At 41.8% G+C, this 18,626-nt stretch overlaps 1 protein-coding gene across 8 annotated transcripts in view; it reads left to right on the top strand.

Annotated features, from left to right (window-relative positions):
- ZMIZ1 (zinc finger MIZ-type containing 1) overlaps positions 1–18,626 on the top strand; it is a 319,493-nt gene that overhangs the window by 165,203 nt on the left and 135,664 nt on the right. For all 8 annotated transcript variants that reach the window (XM_015866343.2, XM_015866340.2, XM_015866349.2 and 5 more), the window contains one exon: positions 4,474–4,584. In XM_015866343.2, the coding sequence (XP_015721829.1) occupies positions 4,525–4,584 (60 nt within the window). In that variant the 5' untranslated portion in view covers positions 4,474–4,524. The remainder of the gene's footprint in view (positions 1–4,473; positions 4,585–18,626) is intronic.

The following is an 18,626-nucleotide window of genomic DNA, read 5'->3' as shown; positions in this document are numbered from 1 at the left end:
TACCTCAGAAAAGACAGCAGAAGAATGGGGCTTTTTATTGCTGAACAACCAGAAGGTGCTGGGAACACTTCTTTTTTGTTGATCCTCTTGGATGGAGCTAGAATATAAAGCAGCGGCATACAGCCTCTCTGGCTAATGTGTGCATGGAACAGAGGGGATTTGTTATGAAGCACCCTGTGCAATTCTCTTCTCTGCTCTGTTCTATCAGAGCCCTTAATCCTGATCAGCAACATCCCCTGCTGTCCCCTGAGCCGCTTGCTGTGCCTGAATCTTAGTGTGGTTTCCAGCACCGATGCCACAGAGGTGAGCACGAGAGCCAGCAAAGTCACTTCACCCATGACCTGATAAGCGCTCAGCACTTAGCTGGGTGTGAGGCTGCCCTTCTGCTGCCCCACTGGCCTTTCTGTATATTAAGCGCCATTATTCTCCAATAAGATGATCTTGCTGCCACTTTCAAAACAGTATAAGATGGGCAGAAAAGGCGTTTTTGGTATTTCAGTATGTGAATGTGCCTGTGGGGATCTGGACTGGTGTACAGCAGTAGGTGTAGCTACTGGAATGTAGTGCTGCTAATATATATATATATTTTTTCCAGGCAAAACAGCCTGGTGTCAAAACACTTACTCTGCTTTGGTAAAACTTAAGATCTATATGATAATTTTCACTTCCCTTGTTTAATCTTTTAATTCTAACTGAGGTCTATGAAAGAATAATTTCCAGAAAATAATAGTTTCCTGCTAATGAGTTCCATTTTTATTATAGCAGAAATGACTTAGACCCTGTATGCTCACTGATTTTTTTTTTTTCCTATTTGATGTATCTGATGGAGAGGTAAGGGTAAGTCTGGGGGGCACAAGGCAGGACCTTCTGAGTACAGAGTAAGCATTTGTGTCGTTGTATGGGGTGAGCCCTCCTACGCAGTTTTGGTCATTAAGTTTTTGAAAGGAGTATTCCCTGACCACGGTCATGGAGGAAGGAGGGCTTCTCTTTACCAGAAGGGAAGAAATGAGCCGAGCCAACAAAAGTTGTGAGCTGGAGGCTGTGAAGGGATAGTGGCTGTCTGCCAGCATGGGGTAAGGGAGGGCTGGTTGTACCAGAGAGCACTGAGAAGTACGCGTAGGGGTGGAAGTGAGAGTACTCCTAGCTACCAGGGAAAGGGTGAGTCAGAGCATGCTTTTCAGTGTGAGCCACTATGTTGAAAGCAGAGCTGATCAGCTTGCAAAAGACATGGTATGACCTGTCTGTAGGAGCGCAGGGGCTGCCTCCCAGCCCTGCCCCTGGGCATCCCCTTGGCTGCCACACAAGGCAGTTCGACAGCTCTGCCCTGTCCTTCTGCAGACAAGCTTTGGGAAACCTCTGCATGTGAGAGATGTGACAATTTGGACAAATACAACAGTAAGCTGTGGCTCGGGTAGCTGATAGCATGCTTCTTTTTTGCTTACAGTTAACTGCAAGGCACGCAATTCACATAGTATTGTATATACAGTCCATAAATCAACATGCAGGATTTTGTAGGCATGAGTGGCAGTACACAAAAGCAATTCATGGTCATTTTCTGTTTGAAATCTCTCTGCCGTTTCCCAGCCCTGAAGTATATTGCCAGCAACACCAGAGGCAGCTCCTGATGTGATTTGCCCTGAGTCTGAGCACCGCTGCATCTGGCTTTAATTGGGTACCATTCTTTCTTGCAGTGTAGAGTATGGATGTGTATCAGTTGATTGGAAACGATGCTCTTTTCAGCTTAGCTCCTGGTTTCCCTATGTAACTTCATGGCAATAAGGAGTTTGTTTTGGTGATGCCAATAAAATACAAATCCTGTGACAGCCAGAAATATGCTATTTTAGCTGGTGGCTTGATAAGCACAGACATCATGATGTCTTTATTTTAAAGGAAAGAAACATCCTGTATTTTGCATTTCTTCAAATATTTCAACAGGAGGCCTATGCACGTGTGTACATGTTTGTTTTCAACATGTTCTCCGTCTTTTTCAATGGTCAATTAAAATGCAGATGATGTGTCCTGGCTTGTAAGATGGATCACTGCTGAAGTGGTATCATGTCTGGGCTAGCTTATCTCTTGCTAAATACCTCTGCTGTCCACTGAGAGATTAAACTTCATGGCTGCTGAGGTTTCTTTGGGGTTCTTATAGGCAGATAAGACTGCCTTACTTACTTTTAATAAAAAATACCAATTCATATTTTCTAAAGAACCGTTGGATGGTGTTTGCAATTGAGAAGGTGGCAATGGTGTAGTCAAGCAATTATACCTGTATGTGAAACTGGCTTTACCATTTCATGAGTATTATAATTTATTGACAGGAGTGCTTTCCTGAACACTCCTGTCTCTAGAGTGGGGAGATGAGGAGCTTGAGCTGCTGTTGTAAGACCTCATTGAGCTGTCTAGCAGAAAAGATTTCTTTCCCTGAGCCTAATCCGGCAGGAGCCCCAGAGGGACATTATCAATGAGGCACAGCGGTGGGGTATGTGAGTGCTGTGAGGGCTGTCTGGCCATTACAACCCTGTGCTTGGGGGCTGTGGGATGGGAAAGCCATACTCCTGAGCTGGGTGCAGGCAGTGCTGGGCTGTGCCAGGTTCTTTCTGGGGAGACTGTGAGAGCAGTGAACAGACAGCTCCTCCAGTGGGGCAGGTACCTGGGAAATTTGCTGCTTCTTCTCTTTTTGGAGAAGAACTCTGCCAGCTCTCTGAATAACAAAACTGCTGGGTGCCTTGGCGAGGCTCCTGAGCTAGCCCAGCACCTTACTTCTACTAGCATAGTGTTCTACACAAGTACAGCATTTGATTGTGAACTCCTATATCTGTGCAGGCTGCCAATTCTTGAGTACAGGGATGCAGTTTCTTAGGCTGTGCCACTCTGCGACAGTAGGAGGACGTAGGAATTTGTAGGGAAAGACTGGTTTTGTGTTCTAGTGTGCAATATTTATGGTTTCATTTCCATTTTAGATGCCACTAAAGTGATTGAAGCAGGCAACTTTATATATGTATGTTTGAAGCATCTCTCTGCCCCTCACTTGAGAAGTGAGCTCTAGAAAAAAAAAAGCACTTAAATCTGCTCAGCTTATTAAGTGCAGGCTTGAGTCCCATGTGATTCTGCTTAAAACATAAATAAATGGGAGCTACAGTGCAGAGTGCTGGGTAATATGAATTACGGATAGAAACTGGCGATTAGTTGTGGGCTCCTGTCTGTGTGATCTGCTGTTGTGCTGCTACAGAAGAAGACAGATTAAGGCCAGAGAAGGGAGGCATGGCAAGAAGGCTCTCTCGTGCTCAGCTGTCTCTTTGTGTCTGACACTCCTGGTCTGAGCTGCAGAGGGAATTTGGCCATTCTTGCCTTGCAAGGCCAAGGATCTTTGGTGACCAGGCCAAGAGAAAGGAGAGGTACTTGGCATGCCCTGCTCTGCTTTCCCACTTACCCCAGCCCCAGGCTCATGCATATTCCTGGCATGTGAACGTGCAGGGTGTTGGAACGTGCAGCTCAGGAGAAGTATTTCCAAACACAGGAAGCACTGGTGTGCACCGCTCTGTACCAGCACTGCACTGGCATGGCAAGAGCAGCAGGGTGCTGAGGGGAGCACAGATCCACATAAGCTTGTTGTTGCCAGTATTCATCTGGTGATTTTCTATAGCTATAGCAACAATTACAGTCCTACAGCTACAGAGGAATTGTCTCCTAACTTGACTCTGAGCTTTCATTTCCATTTTCTAGATAATTTATTTTAAAGTTGTAGAGAAGCCTTAATTTACCTCAGGTTGTGCAGCTTTAGACTGAAGAATTGGTGGACGTGTTCAGTCAGAGGCAGCAAGTAGTTTGTTCATATTCTGGTATCAGGAGATCCCAGTTCTCTCAGAAGATGGGAGTTGCTCAGATCCTCGATGGAAAACCAGCCCTGAAGATGTGGGGCTGTGCAACTGGAGCTGTTAGTCTCCCAGGGAAGCCTGAGTCATGAATCGCAATCCTTTGTCTGCCACTGTCACCGCCTCTTCAAGGGCTTGCTAAATTGGTCTGCCAGTTTTAATATCTTAGGACATCCAAAGGATACCTTTTGCTTTTATTTTCAGTACAGAGCTCCAGAGCCTACATGTTATTTCAACCAAAACCCCATGTTTTTGTTCCTTTTATCCACGTAATATTCTGCCGTATCCCATACATTTAATATTCACGGGTGATATTTTCTCCTAGAGAAAGATTAAGAATTATCCCCATGCCTTTGGCCTTGCAAAACCCAAACTGCCATTATTATTGTGATTATTATTACTATTGTTGTTACTTTCATCTTGCAACATGATCAGGTGTTCTTGCAAGCAGCTCTGCCTCATTTCTTTAGCGATGTTCCCAGCAGTGTCACCTGGGAGGACTGATCTCTGGCATGTAGATTTCACAGTCACACTCACTGTAGAAGGGGTAGAGGTGCATGGACTGTGCTCAGTGATCTTTGTTGTCTTTTTTGTCTTGCAGATCGAGGGATTTTAATGGCTTTCAGGTAGAAGCCAAGTGGAGACAATCAAAATGAACTCTATGGACAGGCACATACAGCAGACCAATGACCGGCTGCAGTGCATAAAACAGGTAAGCTGAAGGTGATCATGGTTACTGCTAGAGCACTGCATGTTGTATGGCAGGTCATGATGAGCATTATGTTTACCTGCTGCATGATGAATACCTTGGCCTTTTGTGGGGAGGAGAGTAGGAGTGAGATGTTGTAAAATGACTGTGGAGAAGAATATCTGTTGCTGGTATCTGAAACTCAAAAGTTTGCTTTCCGTTTCACCTTTCTGAAGTACCATCGGTCTGGAGATTCACTTAATCAGTGAAGCAGTGTTCACAGCTTGTTTTCCCCTGTTGCCTGAGCAGTTTTCTCTGGCTGACTATTCAGTAATAATTCCAGTCACAACAGATTTAGATGCTAGTCCATCCTGCTGTCTCTGTTCTATATTTGTGTTAACCAAGTGCTTTGGGACATATGCATATTTATTCTTGAGGGAGCACAACACTTTGCTATTCATAGATTTCTTTGTGTGGTGGATTCAAGAACCTTAAATCAAAGGAATTGTCAAAACGTAGGCTACTGATGGTACTGCATCAGTCTAGATCTCTAGATCCATTTTCTTACCTTCAGCAGTCTCCTTTACAATTTCTTAAGTTTGCCCATGTATTCATAGAGGTTTATGTTATCTGGAATACATGTTAATGCAAAGAAGAGGAAAAAAAAAAAATGTGTTTACTTGCAAGTCTAGCCATGTAAAAGCTTTGGCAGAATATGAGAAAAAGAGCAGGGTTTGAACCAGTCATTTTCTTTCTGTGTTTCCTTTATATGAGAGGATTTCAGAGTAAGTTGAACAAAGCTAGTTTGTATGTCAGGGAGCAGAAATAGGAAACTGTCCCTGCTGAATTGCTGGTCATAGTCCATCCTTGGCCTGAGTCTGTGGCGGCTCTTTGGTTTTTTTTAAATCTCTCTTTCATCACTGTGTGGTGAGATTTAATGCATCTCATGGCTGTTTAAAGGCCCAAGGGAAATGAATTTTGGAATTTCATCCCAGTTCCTTATGAACTGTCTGGTTCAGAAAAAGCATGCCCTTGGCTGTCACAAATTGGTGTCCTTTTTGGCCATCCTAGCCCAGAGGATGAAGAATGAAGTGACTTACAGAACAATTTAACCTTCCAGCTGTAAGAACAAGACTTCAGATCAAGCGGAGACAAATGGAGAATGCTGCTCAGTTCCGGCTTCTAAAGCTGCCAGTTTTTGGTACATAGAGAATTTTTGTTATTTTAATACAGCCAAAGAAAGTCTAATTACTTTTTTTTTTTTCCTTACAGTATTAAAGGGATATTTTTTTACTATGTAATGGATGCTTTGTCAGTTAGTGGTTTAAATTCATTTATACCATGCTGGTTTACACAGGCAGCTGGTATATATTCCTTCAGCAATGAAGGCAAAGAGAAAGGAGGAGGAAGGTCAGACTTTCCACCTTCAGTGGAACATTCTTGGTTTGGTTTGATTCTGTCTGGAAAAAAGTTTAGAGACTTCTGTTGGACAGGGCAAGGTTGTTCTGCTCTACTGGACAGCAAGAGATGCCTAGCAAGGAGTTTCCTGCCTGAGAGTGATAGCAACTTTAAGGTTCCCTTTTCCTATAAAACCTTGAATCAGTGAGTATGAGTATTCTTACTTTCAATTCACGACAAAAAATAGTTAAGCAAGCCAGTGACTTACCACCAAAAGTATAGAGCATAGTCTTCTTTGTGAAAGTTGCAATACTTGAGATTTAGCCTGAGAGGAATAATTCTTGTTTGTTTTGTCCTTGAATTTAGCAGAGACTCTTCTTTTTCATAGTTCCAAAATCTTGGGGAGAGAGAGAGAGAGAGAGAACCTGACTCAGACTAGCTTTTCAGAGGAGTCTCTTCTGTCACATAGCCATACATTTTTGGCTCTGCGATGTTTCACCTTGTTCTTTGAGACAGGTCATTAGCTGGCACAATTAGCTTAGTGTCACTGCAAGGCATTGCCAGTTCACCTATGGAGAACCAGACCACACACTGTTACATGAGGTACCTTTCATGATCATGTCAATGTACCCTCACCAGTTTTTTGGGATTAACAGCAAGATCAGACAGAAATCTGCCTGTTTTTTTTCCCAGTCTTTTACCCTTTCTTCCCAGCCTGTGAACAAAAGCAGTGCTGCTCTCCTGAACAGACGCGTTTGCAGGCGGGTTAGAGCAGCAGCAGCTGCACCAGGGGCAGAAGCCACCCTCCCTTGGCACCCAGCACCCACCCATCCGATTGCCTTGCTGGCAGCCAGGCTCACGCGGTCAGCCTCACACAGCCTGCCCAGTCAAGACACCTATAAATGGCTCTCTCAGTGCCTGGGCAGGCAGATCAGGTTGCAGCACAGGCTGCTGGCTTCCATGTCTGGCTCGTGAGACGCCCACAGTGTCCTTGCTGACTTCTGTTTCAGGATCAAGGTTGTGTTTTACTTTTATCTTTTTTTAGCGTTTTTCAGCTACAAAACCAAAACTTGTATATGATCAGCTAGTTAGGAAATGAAGAGTGTGTGTGTGTGTGTTAAGAGCTGTTTCAGAAGAGATGAAAGGGCAAACTGAAGAGGTGGCTGTGTGTTTACACTTTAAAACCAGACTTCTGTGGAAGGCTGGAACAGCTTGTGTGGTCTCTTTGTAGCTGATTCCTTCACTATTTGTAAGTGTATGTGCTTTAAAATCAAACACTTTTTTAAATGTTCTGTGGAAAAAGCCGAAGTAACAATCTTCCCCTAACACATACAATTAGTTTGTCATGACACTGAGGACTTGTAAGGGTATGCTGAAGGAGACTGGATTGTCAGAGTGCGTGTTTCTCATCTGAATTTTTTGTCCACGCAAATGAAACTGTGCAAGACTTTGTGCTCAGCAGAGACCCAGAGGCCTTTGGGCTGCACTGCGCTGACAGCCACCACAGCTGCCATTACAGGGCAGGAGCGTGGGGCTGCACCTCAAGGCTTCATGGAGCCCAGGACTCAGGAAGGATCCAGGACTGGCTTGTTTTCTTACCTATTTCCTCACAACTGCATAGCAGCCCAACAATGAGGACAGTTTTTGTTATTTTCCTTTTGCAACATGAGCAAATATCAGGCAAGATGAGTAGGCTGCAGTCCCGCTCGTGTCCATCTTCATCGTGCTGGGTCTTCAGCTTTTGTAGGTTCAGGGTGTTTTACATCTAGGGAGTTCTAGATTTGTTGCCTCTGCTTGCTGGTGGTCAGTTTGGAAGGTTTCCACACATCTCTTGGGAAATTCTTGAAAAGTTTAGGAAAATCTCTGTGTAAGTAGAAAGGAAGCCACCCTTGTCAGAATACGTGTGTGAGATCTCCCTGCTGCACTAAGGGCAGCCATCAGGGCAGGTACTAGAGCTGTGCTGGAGTTCTAATAGTGGGTTTGAGGGAAGTATGGGCAAGTTCTGTGCTGTCAGAAGCGTTTGATTGCATTGAGAACAGAGAAGGCTGTTTCTGCCATGTGTCACGTTACATCGAGCAATATATCCTCAGATGATGCTGGATCACTCAATGAACCAGGCTTAATTGGAGGCACATATCACAATGCTGGTTTCTAGAAAGAGATTAGCATATCTCCCCTCCCTTCTTCCCTCCCTCTCTCAGGAAGGCTTGTTGAATTGCTGCAATTGCCATGCTTCATAATGCCTCCTGAGCTGTTCAGAGAGAGATGCTAAAAGTTGTAATTGCTGTGTGTTTGTGTTGATCGTTTCTTTCTCAGATTGGAAACAAACAGTCCTATTTCTTTTATCATTATGCAACTTGGTGTTTGGTTGCTCCCTTGCAATACAGAGGAAAATAGAATTCTCTTTATTTTTACATAGCTGTTAGCATTTAAGCCCTGAGATGTTAAAACTAATCCTTCTGCTTTTCATAATTATTGCTGCAGATTCATATAAATGCTCAGCAGTCCTAAACGTGTCATTTTTAAAATATTCTGGATGGGCTAATACGGGCAGATATGAAATTATAGCTGAAGAGGTTTTAATAAAGCTTCATGAAAATTTCATTCTTCATGAATTTTGAAAATTAGAAGTCTTCCTATGAAGAGCATATTTATTTAGAATGCATGTTTTTCTGGTTGAAACCCCCATAAAATGTTACCATTTTTTAAGCAGCTAAACACGGAATAACATACAGCAAGAAACCTGATGGTGAAAAAGACCTCTTTTTTTTTTTTTTTTATTTTTTTCCCCCAATTTAGGAGAATATATTCAAGGGACATAATGTTTTTGGCTTATTTACTGAACAGTCCATCAATAACATCTTGGGATATTTTTTCCTTCCCTAAGACCCATAGCTGCATATTCCTTGTCTGCTTTCTTGCTCAGTCTGTTGGAATATTCCTCTGCTAGTGTTAAGTATGTTTAGGAAAAACTGACAGCAGACCAGCTTTCCTGGCTCCCCCAGTCCACTTACAGACCTGTCAATCAGCATTCCTGCCTTGTCAGATCCTGCATCCCGGTAGGCAAGTGCTCTGGCTCAGGCAGTGGAGCCACAAGGGAATGAGCAAAGAGATGAGTGCTAGAAGCACTTCTGGTGGGGGAAACACTGTCCTGAAGCTTGCAGCATTTGGATATCTTGTTTGTCTGGTGAGATAGCTGAGTACAAGAAATTTCAGAGGATTGAATGTAATCCACCATCCAGGGTGGGCTTGAAGTTGGTGCTGGTACAGTTCTCCCCTTTCCAGTCCTGTTTCATTTTCTCTGTTGCAGCTCTGTCCTGTATTTAGATTTTTTAAATTATTATTATTATTTTTCCTTTGCAATTAATTAATTGAGTCCAATGCTTAGAATTGCCTATTGGTGAATAAGGATGAACATCTGAAAATTCTGGAAATCTGTAAGCTAGTTCATGGTGTCACCTTGGTGTCAGATGAGCATAGGAAATTCTTTTTGTCAGCAGCTGGGTCAAACTCTGCAGTGAATACGTGACCTAGCTGGCAACATGTCTTCAGCATCTGTCGTACCATTTCTGGCTCTTCGTGTGTGCGTGCTTGCTGCTTGATTTCCCTTAGTTACGTGTGTTGGTGCAATGGCAAATCCCTAGCAGGTACAGCGTGTACAGCATTTGCACTTAAAGGGACCATTGTACCTGTTTGCAAAAGCAGAAAGTGTTTTTAAAAAAATTGTTTTGAAGTAGCAATGTTGCTGTTAACACCAGGAGCCTTCAGTTGCACAGACCTTTACTGACGTCTGCTGAAAGAAAATTCTTCCCTGGTGTTATTAGCTCCTTCTTGCTTCTGTGCAGTACAGAAGAGGAGCCAGAACTGATGTGCATCAGCAGGTCATAGAGTAAGTGCTGTGGGCAGTTCTGTCAGCCAGTGCAGACAAGAGGGAAGGGAATGCTGGCATTTTGAAGACTAGTGACGACTTTTGAGGCTGGTGCTGTAGAAAAGCCTGCAAACTAGAAACTGAGTTCAGGTATGCTGTTTCACATTTACCTCTTCTTACCTAATTTGTTATTGTGCTTTGGATGGAGCCTGTTGAGTACCAGTGGAGTATGTCCTGTGTGCTAATGAGGATTCAGTCATTTTTCCATCCTTTTTGTAGTTCAAATCAATGCCAGTGTACAAACCAGTAATGTTGATGAGTTTGCTGGTGTGGGAGTAGCTGTTCTTTTTGCTGTTGCCCGCACTGTATCCCATCGACAAAATGCAAAGCATGAAGTACACAGCAGCTGCTACTGCTGTACAGTGAAAAATTTCCCAGTGAAGGAATCAGATCTCTTCACCCTTCCAACAGACCTGCCTTAGACAGCAGAAGTTGGATGATGTGGCATTAGTGGACTTGGATTTTTTAGGTCATTAATTCTTTGCCAAAATTCCCATACTACTCTAAATCTTTTATCTAGTAAATATGAATCTAAATTTCAAGGTATTTCATTTTAAGAAAAAGAATATGGTTATTAATCTCATCATTCTACATGATTAGGAGAATAAGGGAGGCCTTTGGAATACCTTTGCAATTATGTTATTTCCGTAGCTTTCTTTGCAAGGCAAATCAGAGTGAGGGAAACATACAGAAAAGCATGACCAGATATTTGTATATCACACCTTGGCAGAAGGAGCCATTTCATTCTTACCTGACGCTTCAACACAGATTTTTCCTCTCACACATAATTTGTGCTGTTGATATCTAACTACTGAAGAGGATGATCTAAGAGATATGTTCCATTCCCAAAGATGCATATAGTACAGAAATTGATTAAAAAATAGTGGGTTTCTTCAAAGAACCTGGAAAAGAGGAATCACTGGTTTTAGAGATTCTTGCTGGTAGGACCCATGAAAATAGATCAGGTGAATTAAACATCTTCCACAGTGCCATCAGTTCATGCAGTAGATATTTTTAATAGTCACCTTGAGATTTTATCTCTGTATGGATTAAGAGATTAAAACAATAAAGATTATGTCCGTTGATTGAAAGTGCTGTAAAAAGCACAATCAGTGAGTAAGTAAATTACTTAAATGTCAAAAAAAAAAAAATTTAGAAGGCAAAGTGTATCAAAGGTACTGCCATTTCACGGGGTCTGCTGAAGACTACTGCTTTATTTTCAAGATAAGTACATTTCCTCTCCTGAAAGTTAGAAAATGAATATATATGTATGTTTTTATTTTAAAATGAGTTGATTCAATAGATAAATCAGATGATTTTGAGTTCTTTTCTTCTCTCTCTTTTCTTCTTTCACCTTTAACTCATTTTCTACTCTTGTTTGCATTATTGCTTTTTAAAGGATGCACTACTGGCAACAGCCTTTTACTCAAGGGTTGTTGTCGAGCTTCATTCGTGTCTTTAAAACATCATTATATGGAACAAACTGCATGAGGAAACCACTAACCCCGACTTTTCAAAATGCTGGGATATGTGCCACAAATTATTCAATGTTCAGAGCACAGATTTTTTTAAATTATTTTTTTAGGTAGAATCCTCATTTTCTCTGCATCCTTCACTTAGTTTTCTACTTAAAGACTCTGTGTTGCTAATTTTTGTAAAGAATGCAAGCAAACAACCTGAAGACAAATAAGCTTATTTTCATAAATAATATTCATTAACAATTTAAGTAAATATTTAGATCACAATTTGAATACTGCTATAGTATTTGAAGGAAAAAAACATACTTGGAGAAAAATTAAGTTATTAATATATAGAAGTATTTAGGGCTCAAACTGCTTGCTACAAAGAATGAGAACATTAAGGAAGAAAACTGCATTGTTATGTTGTCTATTGAAACAATGAAGAAATCTAAAGAAGCATCAGCGTCATTGCTGTCATCACATATGGAGACATGTTACACTAGTGTGTTATGAAGGGAAATACTAACAGAAAATGGCTTGTTTTGGTTGCCAAGAAGAGTGAGTGAACTTGTTTAGTCAAACTGATTGCATAATTCAGTTGATCTGAGATTGCAGAATTAAAGGTAAAATGGAGCATTATGTCACTGAGCATGGCCTAAGCAAAAGAACAAACAGTTGATCCTTTGTTCCTTGACTTTTCTTGTAAAGGCACTCTTTGTGAGTTAAGGAAAAACAGTTTGGAACTCTCTGATTCTTCCGAGTTGTTCACAGAACACAGAGTTCTGAGGGCTCTCAGCAGGGCATGTGCTGGTTGCATGAAAGATACAAAGTCTGGACTGGGTACGACTGTTCCTTTTAATGACAGGCAAACAGGAAGGTGATTGGCCACTTGCATGCCCCATGTCCATCAGTCAGTTATGAATCGCTATAATTTCCTTATGGTCTAAGTATGGTAGAGCAGCAGCAGGAGGGTCTAAACAGTTTCATGTTTGTGTAACACAAATTTGTAAGCATACTACAATTAAGTAGCTATTGAAGATACAGAGCAAAGAATACAAAGGAGTTCTGATCATAAGAGCCAGGCAGCAATTCTTGTTTTAGCTCTCCTGTGTGTGTCAGGATCAGAACACTGCATTCATCTCTTACACTTCTGTAAAAGTAGCAGACACATGTTTGCTATGTTGCTGCTTTCCTCCACTAGCACATGCATGTGTGTGTAGTCCTCCTTACAGATCTTGCAGTATATGAGACCCAGGCTGTTCAGTCAGCAGGCATTCATCTTTTCTGAAACCAAAGCTGGTTTGTAAACACATTTTATATTGACATGTCAACTTACTTTGGCAAGGGGGTTGGACTCAATGATCTCTAGAGGTCCCTTCTGACCCTGGCAATTGTGTGTTTCTGTGACTCTCTCTGAGTGAGGCATCTGCAGAAATTGCATTAGTACATGTTTGTTCTGTTATTACTTACAGTAAGTAAGTGAACACCTTGTCTTTGCAGCTTAGTGATGTTCATGCTTTCTTTCTGTTCCTTTTCTCATTTGTTTAATGTGTCAACTCCTGTCTTCAGTGATGATTTGTATCCTCAAATCCTCCACTATTTTCATGTTCTTAAAACATCTTATAAAGAGGTGCTGGGCTTTGCTGAACATTTACTGTTTTCTTTTCCCTTGAAAAAGAGGCTGTAGTGGACAAGTGGGGCAAAGGTGAAACCCTTTCACTCTGGTTTTATAGGAAGCTGTGGCCTAACATGATTTTAATCTCCTTCTCAGTGTATCTAGTGCCTCTCAAAATGTGAGCTTAATAAAATATTTATAAAGCCTCCAATGGAATGAACCATGTAAGTGCAAGATAATTCTATTCATTAGGGATCTCTCAATCTCACAAACACTAAATTTGGGGGGAGGGGAGGGATTATCTGAATACAAAATGCACAGCTTGAGCCTTTTAATTTTTTGATAAATAAAACAATCTTTGATATTGAAAGGGACTGTAGAGAATTGAACTACATATAACCATGTTTAGATAAACAAAAAACACACTCCCAAAAGAAAGAAAATGGCTCAGTACTCCCCTCTACTCTCTTGAAAAAGGAAAAGACCATTTGTTTTGAATCTTCTCAGCAGACGCATTTTTAATGTACTGATTACAGCAGCTCACGTAGATGGCCTTTCTATAATCACATTACTTGACTATGGAAAAATAGAGAAGCGACTTCTGAGTTATGGCATTTTCCACTTCTTAAGCTCATTCTTGGTTAATGTACCATGTTTCTGTGACACCCCTTGAGCTCAGTTGCAGCCAGTGGAGGATATGGCACAGAGAAAGAACGTTTTTTGTGAATGGGAATCAGAAGTGGGTGCCTGTGCATGGGAGAGGAGCTCACAGCTGGGCTCACTCATGGAGCCTGCTGAGGCTTTTCAGTAATGATGATGTGATCAGTGTATTACAGCAAGTGACCACTGCAGATTTGCAGGCCACATATTGCTTGCGTGTGGTGCTGATGAGCTATCAAATTTAGGTCTAGGAGGAGCATGCTTGTGTGCTGAGTAATGCATGAAAAACTGCCTTGTCTCCCCAGGGTTACTCCGTATCAAAGCACCAGGAATCCTGTTTACATTCTTGAGATAGGAGATTGGTTTTTCTTTCAGGGCTGAACTCCCATTGCCAAACATGCAGGACCACAGTAATTCTGCTCCTGTGTTACTCCAGTTGAAGGGCACATGATCTCTGTCTCTTTGCTCTTTCCCTGTCCCTTCGTTTCCTATAGCCATCTCCACACTTGCATTCATTGCAGCAAATCCAGATGAATGTTAAGCTAGACAAAAAGCAGTGTGAGCTGCTTCGTCAGATGTGCCAAAGCACCGGGACACCAAGTGCTGTTTCTTAGTGAACAGAGCTGGTGCACTCCAGAGGTAAAAAAAGTCACATTGGTACACAGGAAGCAGAGATCAGCTCCTTCCTCAGGCAGCGTCAGTTGGGTTAGTCCCTAAGGAACTACTCATTTTGTAGCTTTGATCGTCCTATTTTTTAATACATAAATCTTGACGAGTTTTACATTTTGCTTGGCTTTTAAATCCTTAGGTTTTACAATCGTGAGAATTTTACGTTGTGGAGGAAAGCTTGAAAACCTGCACACCAACAGCTAAAAATAACAAGCAGATCATGTGAACTTCAAAGCTGTGTACATGCATTTCAGATGTCATGAGCCCTGTGCAAAACTCACAGCATGCTGAGTATCTAGCACATGATACAGATGAGATGGATTTGATGTTGACTTCTGTATGACCCACAATTCAAGATGTGTGATGCAGTGCAAGACAAATTTTGCAGAACTTATAGATGAACCTGTAATGCAAACTAGGGGTGGCTTGTCTGAAGTCTGAGGAAAAACCCCAGAGTAAATATCTAAACACAAAGCTTTGTCATATCACTTTGTATGCATTGTGCATCAGGGAGAACAGCGAGGAATATTAATAGCAAAACTATATTTCTCTGGGCTGAAAGAATCAAAAGCACTCTTATTTCAAAAAGAGGGGAGGGGCTGCATTAGGCAGGAGGAGTATTTGTGCCTTGAGCTGAACTCTGTCCTCCTCTAATACTGATGGCATAGCTCCACCTTGGGGAGCTTTGTGGTGCGGGCAGCCTAGAAGATGGGCTGCAGGCAGGGGCGCTACTCACTCCCAGCCCCACCTTGTCCTGCTGTCACCTTTGGGTCTGGCCGGGCAGCCTTGTGGGTGCTTGGGGATGCTTTCTGCCCTACATGGAACAGTAATTCATAGAACAAAGGGCAAGCCTGCACAGTTTAGGGAAAGAAGGTCTTGAGGCAGCCTGCCCTGAAAACTCTGAGCCTCAAAGAGGCGAATCCTTACTTTCAGGTCTACCTCAGTCAAACATTAGCAGAAGGTGGGGCATTGTTTGCTGTGCCGTTTCTGTGAGCTCCACAGTGCCCTGCTGCTGCATCCTGTGCCCGCTGTGGTCAGGGCAGTTGCACAGCTCATCTGGCTCACAGCGCCATGCCACACACAGTGTGTGGGTCTCACTGCTGGGCCCAAACTGGCTCTACTTGGGAGCAGCAGCCGCAGCCTTCTGCCCCAACAGGGAGCAGCTGCCATCCAGCTTTGATTTCCCTGATTTGCTAAGCAGAGGTTTTGCCAAAAGTGTGGCATGAGCAGACACCGCGTAATAATGGGTTAATTTCAGAGGGAAGAAAAAGCTGCCGGCAGGCGAGCTGGGTTTTCTTTTTCTGCACAGTCAAAAGCTCTGTCTGCTGCTGGTGTGTTCTATTGCTAATGTGAAATTCCCAGCCTCACTGATTAGCGAAGCTAGACAGTAGACAGGGTCCAAGTGGCTAACCATGTGAGAAATGCAGTGACTGTAGGCTACTGTTAATTAACCTAGAATCTAGCAACATGGCATCGTGTCTGTGTGATAAGTTATATTATCTTCAGCAGCTCAATTAAATCAAGGAGTGAGACACGGAGCAGACGTAACTCGGCAAAATAAACAGACAACTTGAGTCAGCCTTCATAATTTGGTGCGACATCACGTAAATAAATGCAATAACTTGTTTAGCATAGTTAAGCAGTTTGCTGCTCAAAAACTGATTTGCATGACATCTCATTTTGAATAGGTTAAGTTGTGGCAAATTAGGACTTTGTCTTCAGTTTGATGTATTCCAAAGAAGGAAGAGAAAAAATCCTCCACCATAAATATGCAGTTTGTAAATTGAAATTCTACATTTGTTTTCTATAGCAACTACTTGGAACATACAGATTCCATGTTTAAATGATTAATTTTCCATACCATTGCTGTCATGAGATAGATTCAGCCCTGTGTAATTGGTCTTCCATTACTTCTTAGACTGTTCTCCCTACCATACACAAGTGTATACCTGGGTTGCAGTCTTTTGTATTTAGAGGGGATAAGGCTGTTGTTCTTGCTGTATTCCAATGTGGAAGTTTGATTTCTGTCTCTTTGATTTGGAGTCTTTGATTGCAGGAAGTGGGTTGCACCCACTTTGGTGTGGGTGTGATGACTGAAAGTACTCAGTTGTGCTGTAGTATCTAATTTGAAAAAGATGTGTTCATTATTACATATGCCTATTTCACACGTCTTTGGTATGAAGCATATAGTTTGGGGCTTATTGCTGAGTTTTTAGCTACCTTCTAATTGGGAGGGAGTAACAATTTCCAGAAACAGTTGTACTTTGTAATGCTTGCACCAAAAATTGCCACACATCAGCTGTTCCACAGAACTTCCCATATGAATGTTGTTTTATTCCTGCTAGTGACCACATAACAGCAAACCATGGAACAGGCACACAGATGTTTGCTGTGAAAAAGAGTAAAGTTATGTCCTACTGTACCTGCATTGTCTGCTTGTTTGTCTCTGTTGATAGACAAGGATGGTCTCTTCTTTATTAAAATATAATGTTTAAGCCACACGTGGACATGTGTGGCAGGTAGACATTCCTGTCTTCCCCAGAATCCAGCTCAAATGCCAGCTCCTTTCTGGAAAGAAGGTTCTCTGCTACAGTTCTTTTTTGCAGAACACAAGGAAGAAGACAGCGGGCTCCTTTGCTGTTTTCTCAATTCCTCACACCTGTCTACTAATTAAAGTGCTACGCAGAACACAAGGTTCTTTCCAAGACAAAAAATAAATGACTCGAAGGGACTATCTCTTCAGATCACCACCTGGTGATCCCTGCAGTAATGAGCCATTCACATGCATCAGGTGTCTCTGTGATCTCTATTCTGTCCAGGATTAGAAAATATTAGTCTTTTGGAGTCAGAAATGATTAGTCTGAACATTTTATTAGGTTTTGCAATAATGGAAATTGTTGTGTTTTACTAAAAACTGTCTAAGATGCAGATGATACTGCAGCCAATCTGGTAAATAATTGATTCTTTCAGTTTATTGTTTTTTTTTTTCTTTATGTCTCTACTTCAGATGCTGTTCATACATGTTTTCTCTATTTGTTGATAGCGCTGTAGCTTGCAAGCATGGTGGTGTTGCAGGTCACATCCTTCATTATTACACTCATAATTAGCAGCTTTGAAGACATACCAAGGTGTGTCATAGCAACATCTGGTTCACTGACGCTTTTTTCTGAACCATCCATTAATGATTCTTTTACTTGTTTACATGAAGCACAATTTCAAACTAGACTCTCCAGGCTCACGCCTTGCTTCTGTCAAGATGCTGCCAATAATTGCAGTTGAAGAGGATAGAGCCATGCATGGAAGTGCTTCACAGCAAAGCTGATGGATGGGTCTGGCAAAAGCTTTGTTTTGTACTTCTGTTCTTGGATTGAGAGCTAAGAAAATCTCTTTAATTTCTTGTTCCGTGAATATAGCAGATGTAATAATATCCTTCTCAGGCAGTCTTTTTGTTGTGAGGGTGTGAATGACATTAGTGCTTTTTGCACTCGGTGCAGCATTTAAACTGTCAATAAATAAAAAAATAAATAAATGATGGTAGACATTTGGAATGTTTTCTTACATAACTTACCTGCCTTTGTGCTTTGATTCAGGCAGGATTTCTCTTTGCTTTCCATGCTCAAAAAGTAACCTTGCCCTTTGTAATCTGAAAAAGAGAAATCTGAGGAAAAAATGTAATTTAAAACATTAGGAAAGTCAGAAGACTGTTAGAAATATGCCACAGAAGGAACTTTGCTTATCTGATAGGAGTGTCCCTGCAGGATCAGCTTTTCAATCTTCTTCTTCTTATGGCTTGTTAGGGCTTTTTAGCCTTCAATTGAATTAATAGAATTGCTTATCTTTCCAGCTGGTCCCTAAACTAATTTCAGTTGTATAGACTCGTTTAAGAAGTCATAATTTCAGCATACCTTCTGTATTTAGGAGGTGGGCTGGGGTAGCATTCTGCAGCATTCAGTCCCAATGCAGTGAAGACACATGATGGGAAATTATAGGACAAGTAGCTCAATTGCATCATTGGGCCTTTCCTTCCAGGGAGAAGTCCAAAATTAGTGCAGTTTGGACTTCTGCTTTGCAAGAGGGATACTACTTTTCAGTGATGCTAAGCAGAAATCAGCATTAGGGAATACTGAGCTGAAAATAAGGCTTTTGGCTGAGATCCCTCTCTGCTTTTCACTTGTTAGCCTAAACCTGTACGAAATTATTCAGGATTGATCTTTCATGTCTGTTTCATGTGTGTACCCTGCAAACAGTAGCAGTGGTGAAAATAACAATGTCTCACTCAAGTTTAGCACTTTACATCAGCTAATCTCAATTAATTTCACTAAGTGGGCAGTGTTGT

Source organism: Coturnix japonica, chromosome 6, assembly GCF_001577835.2.
Source record: "Coturnix japonica isolate 7356 chromosome 6, Coturnix japonica 2.1, whole genome shotgun sequence".
Lineage (NCBI taxonomy): Eukaryota > Metazoa > Chordata > Aves > Galliformes > Phasianidae > Coturnix > Coturnix japonica.
Note: the sequence above shows the minus strand (reverse complement) of the source record. Positions and strands in the feature narration are given on the sequence as shown.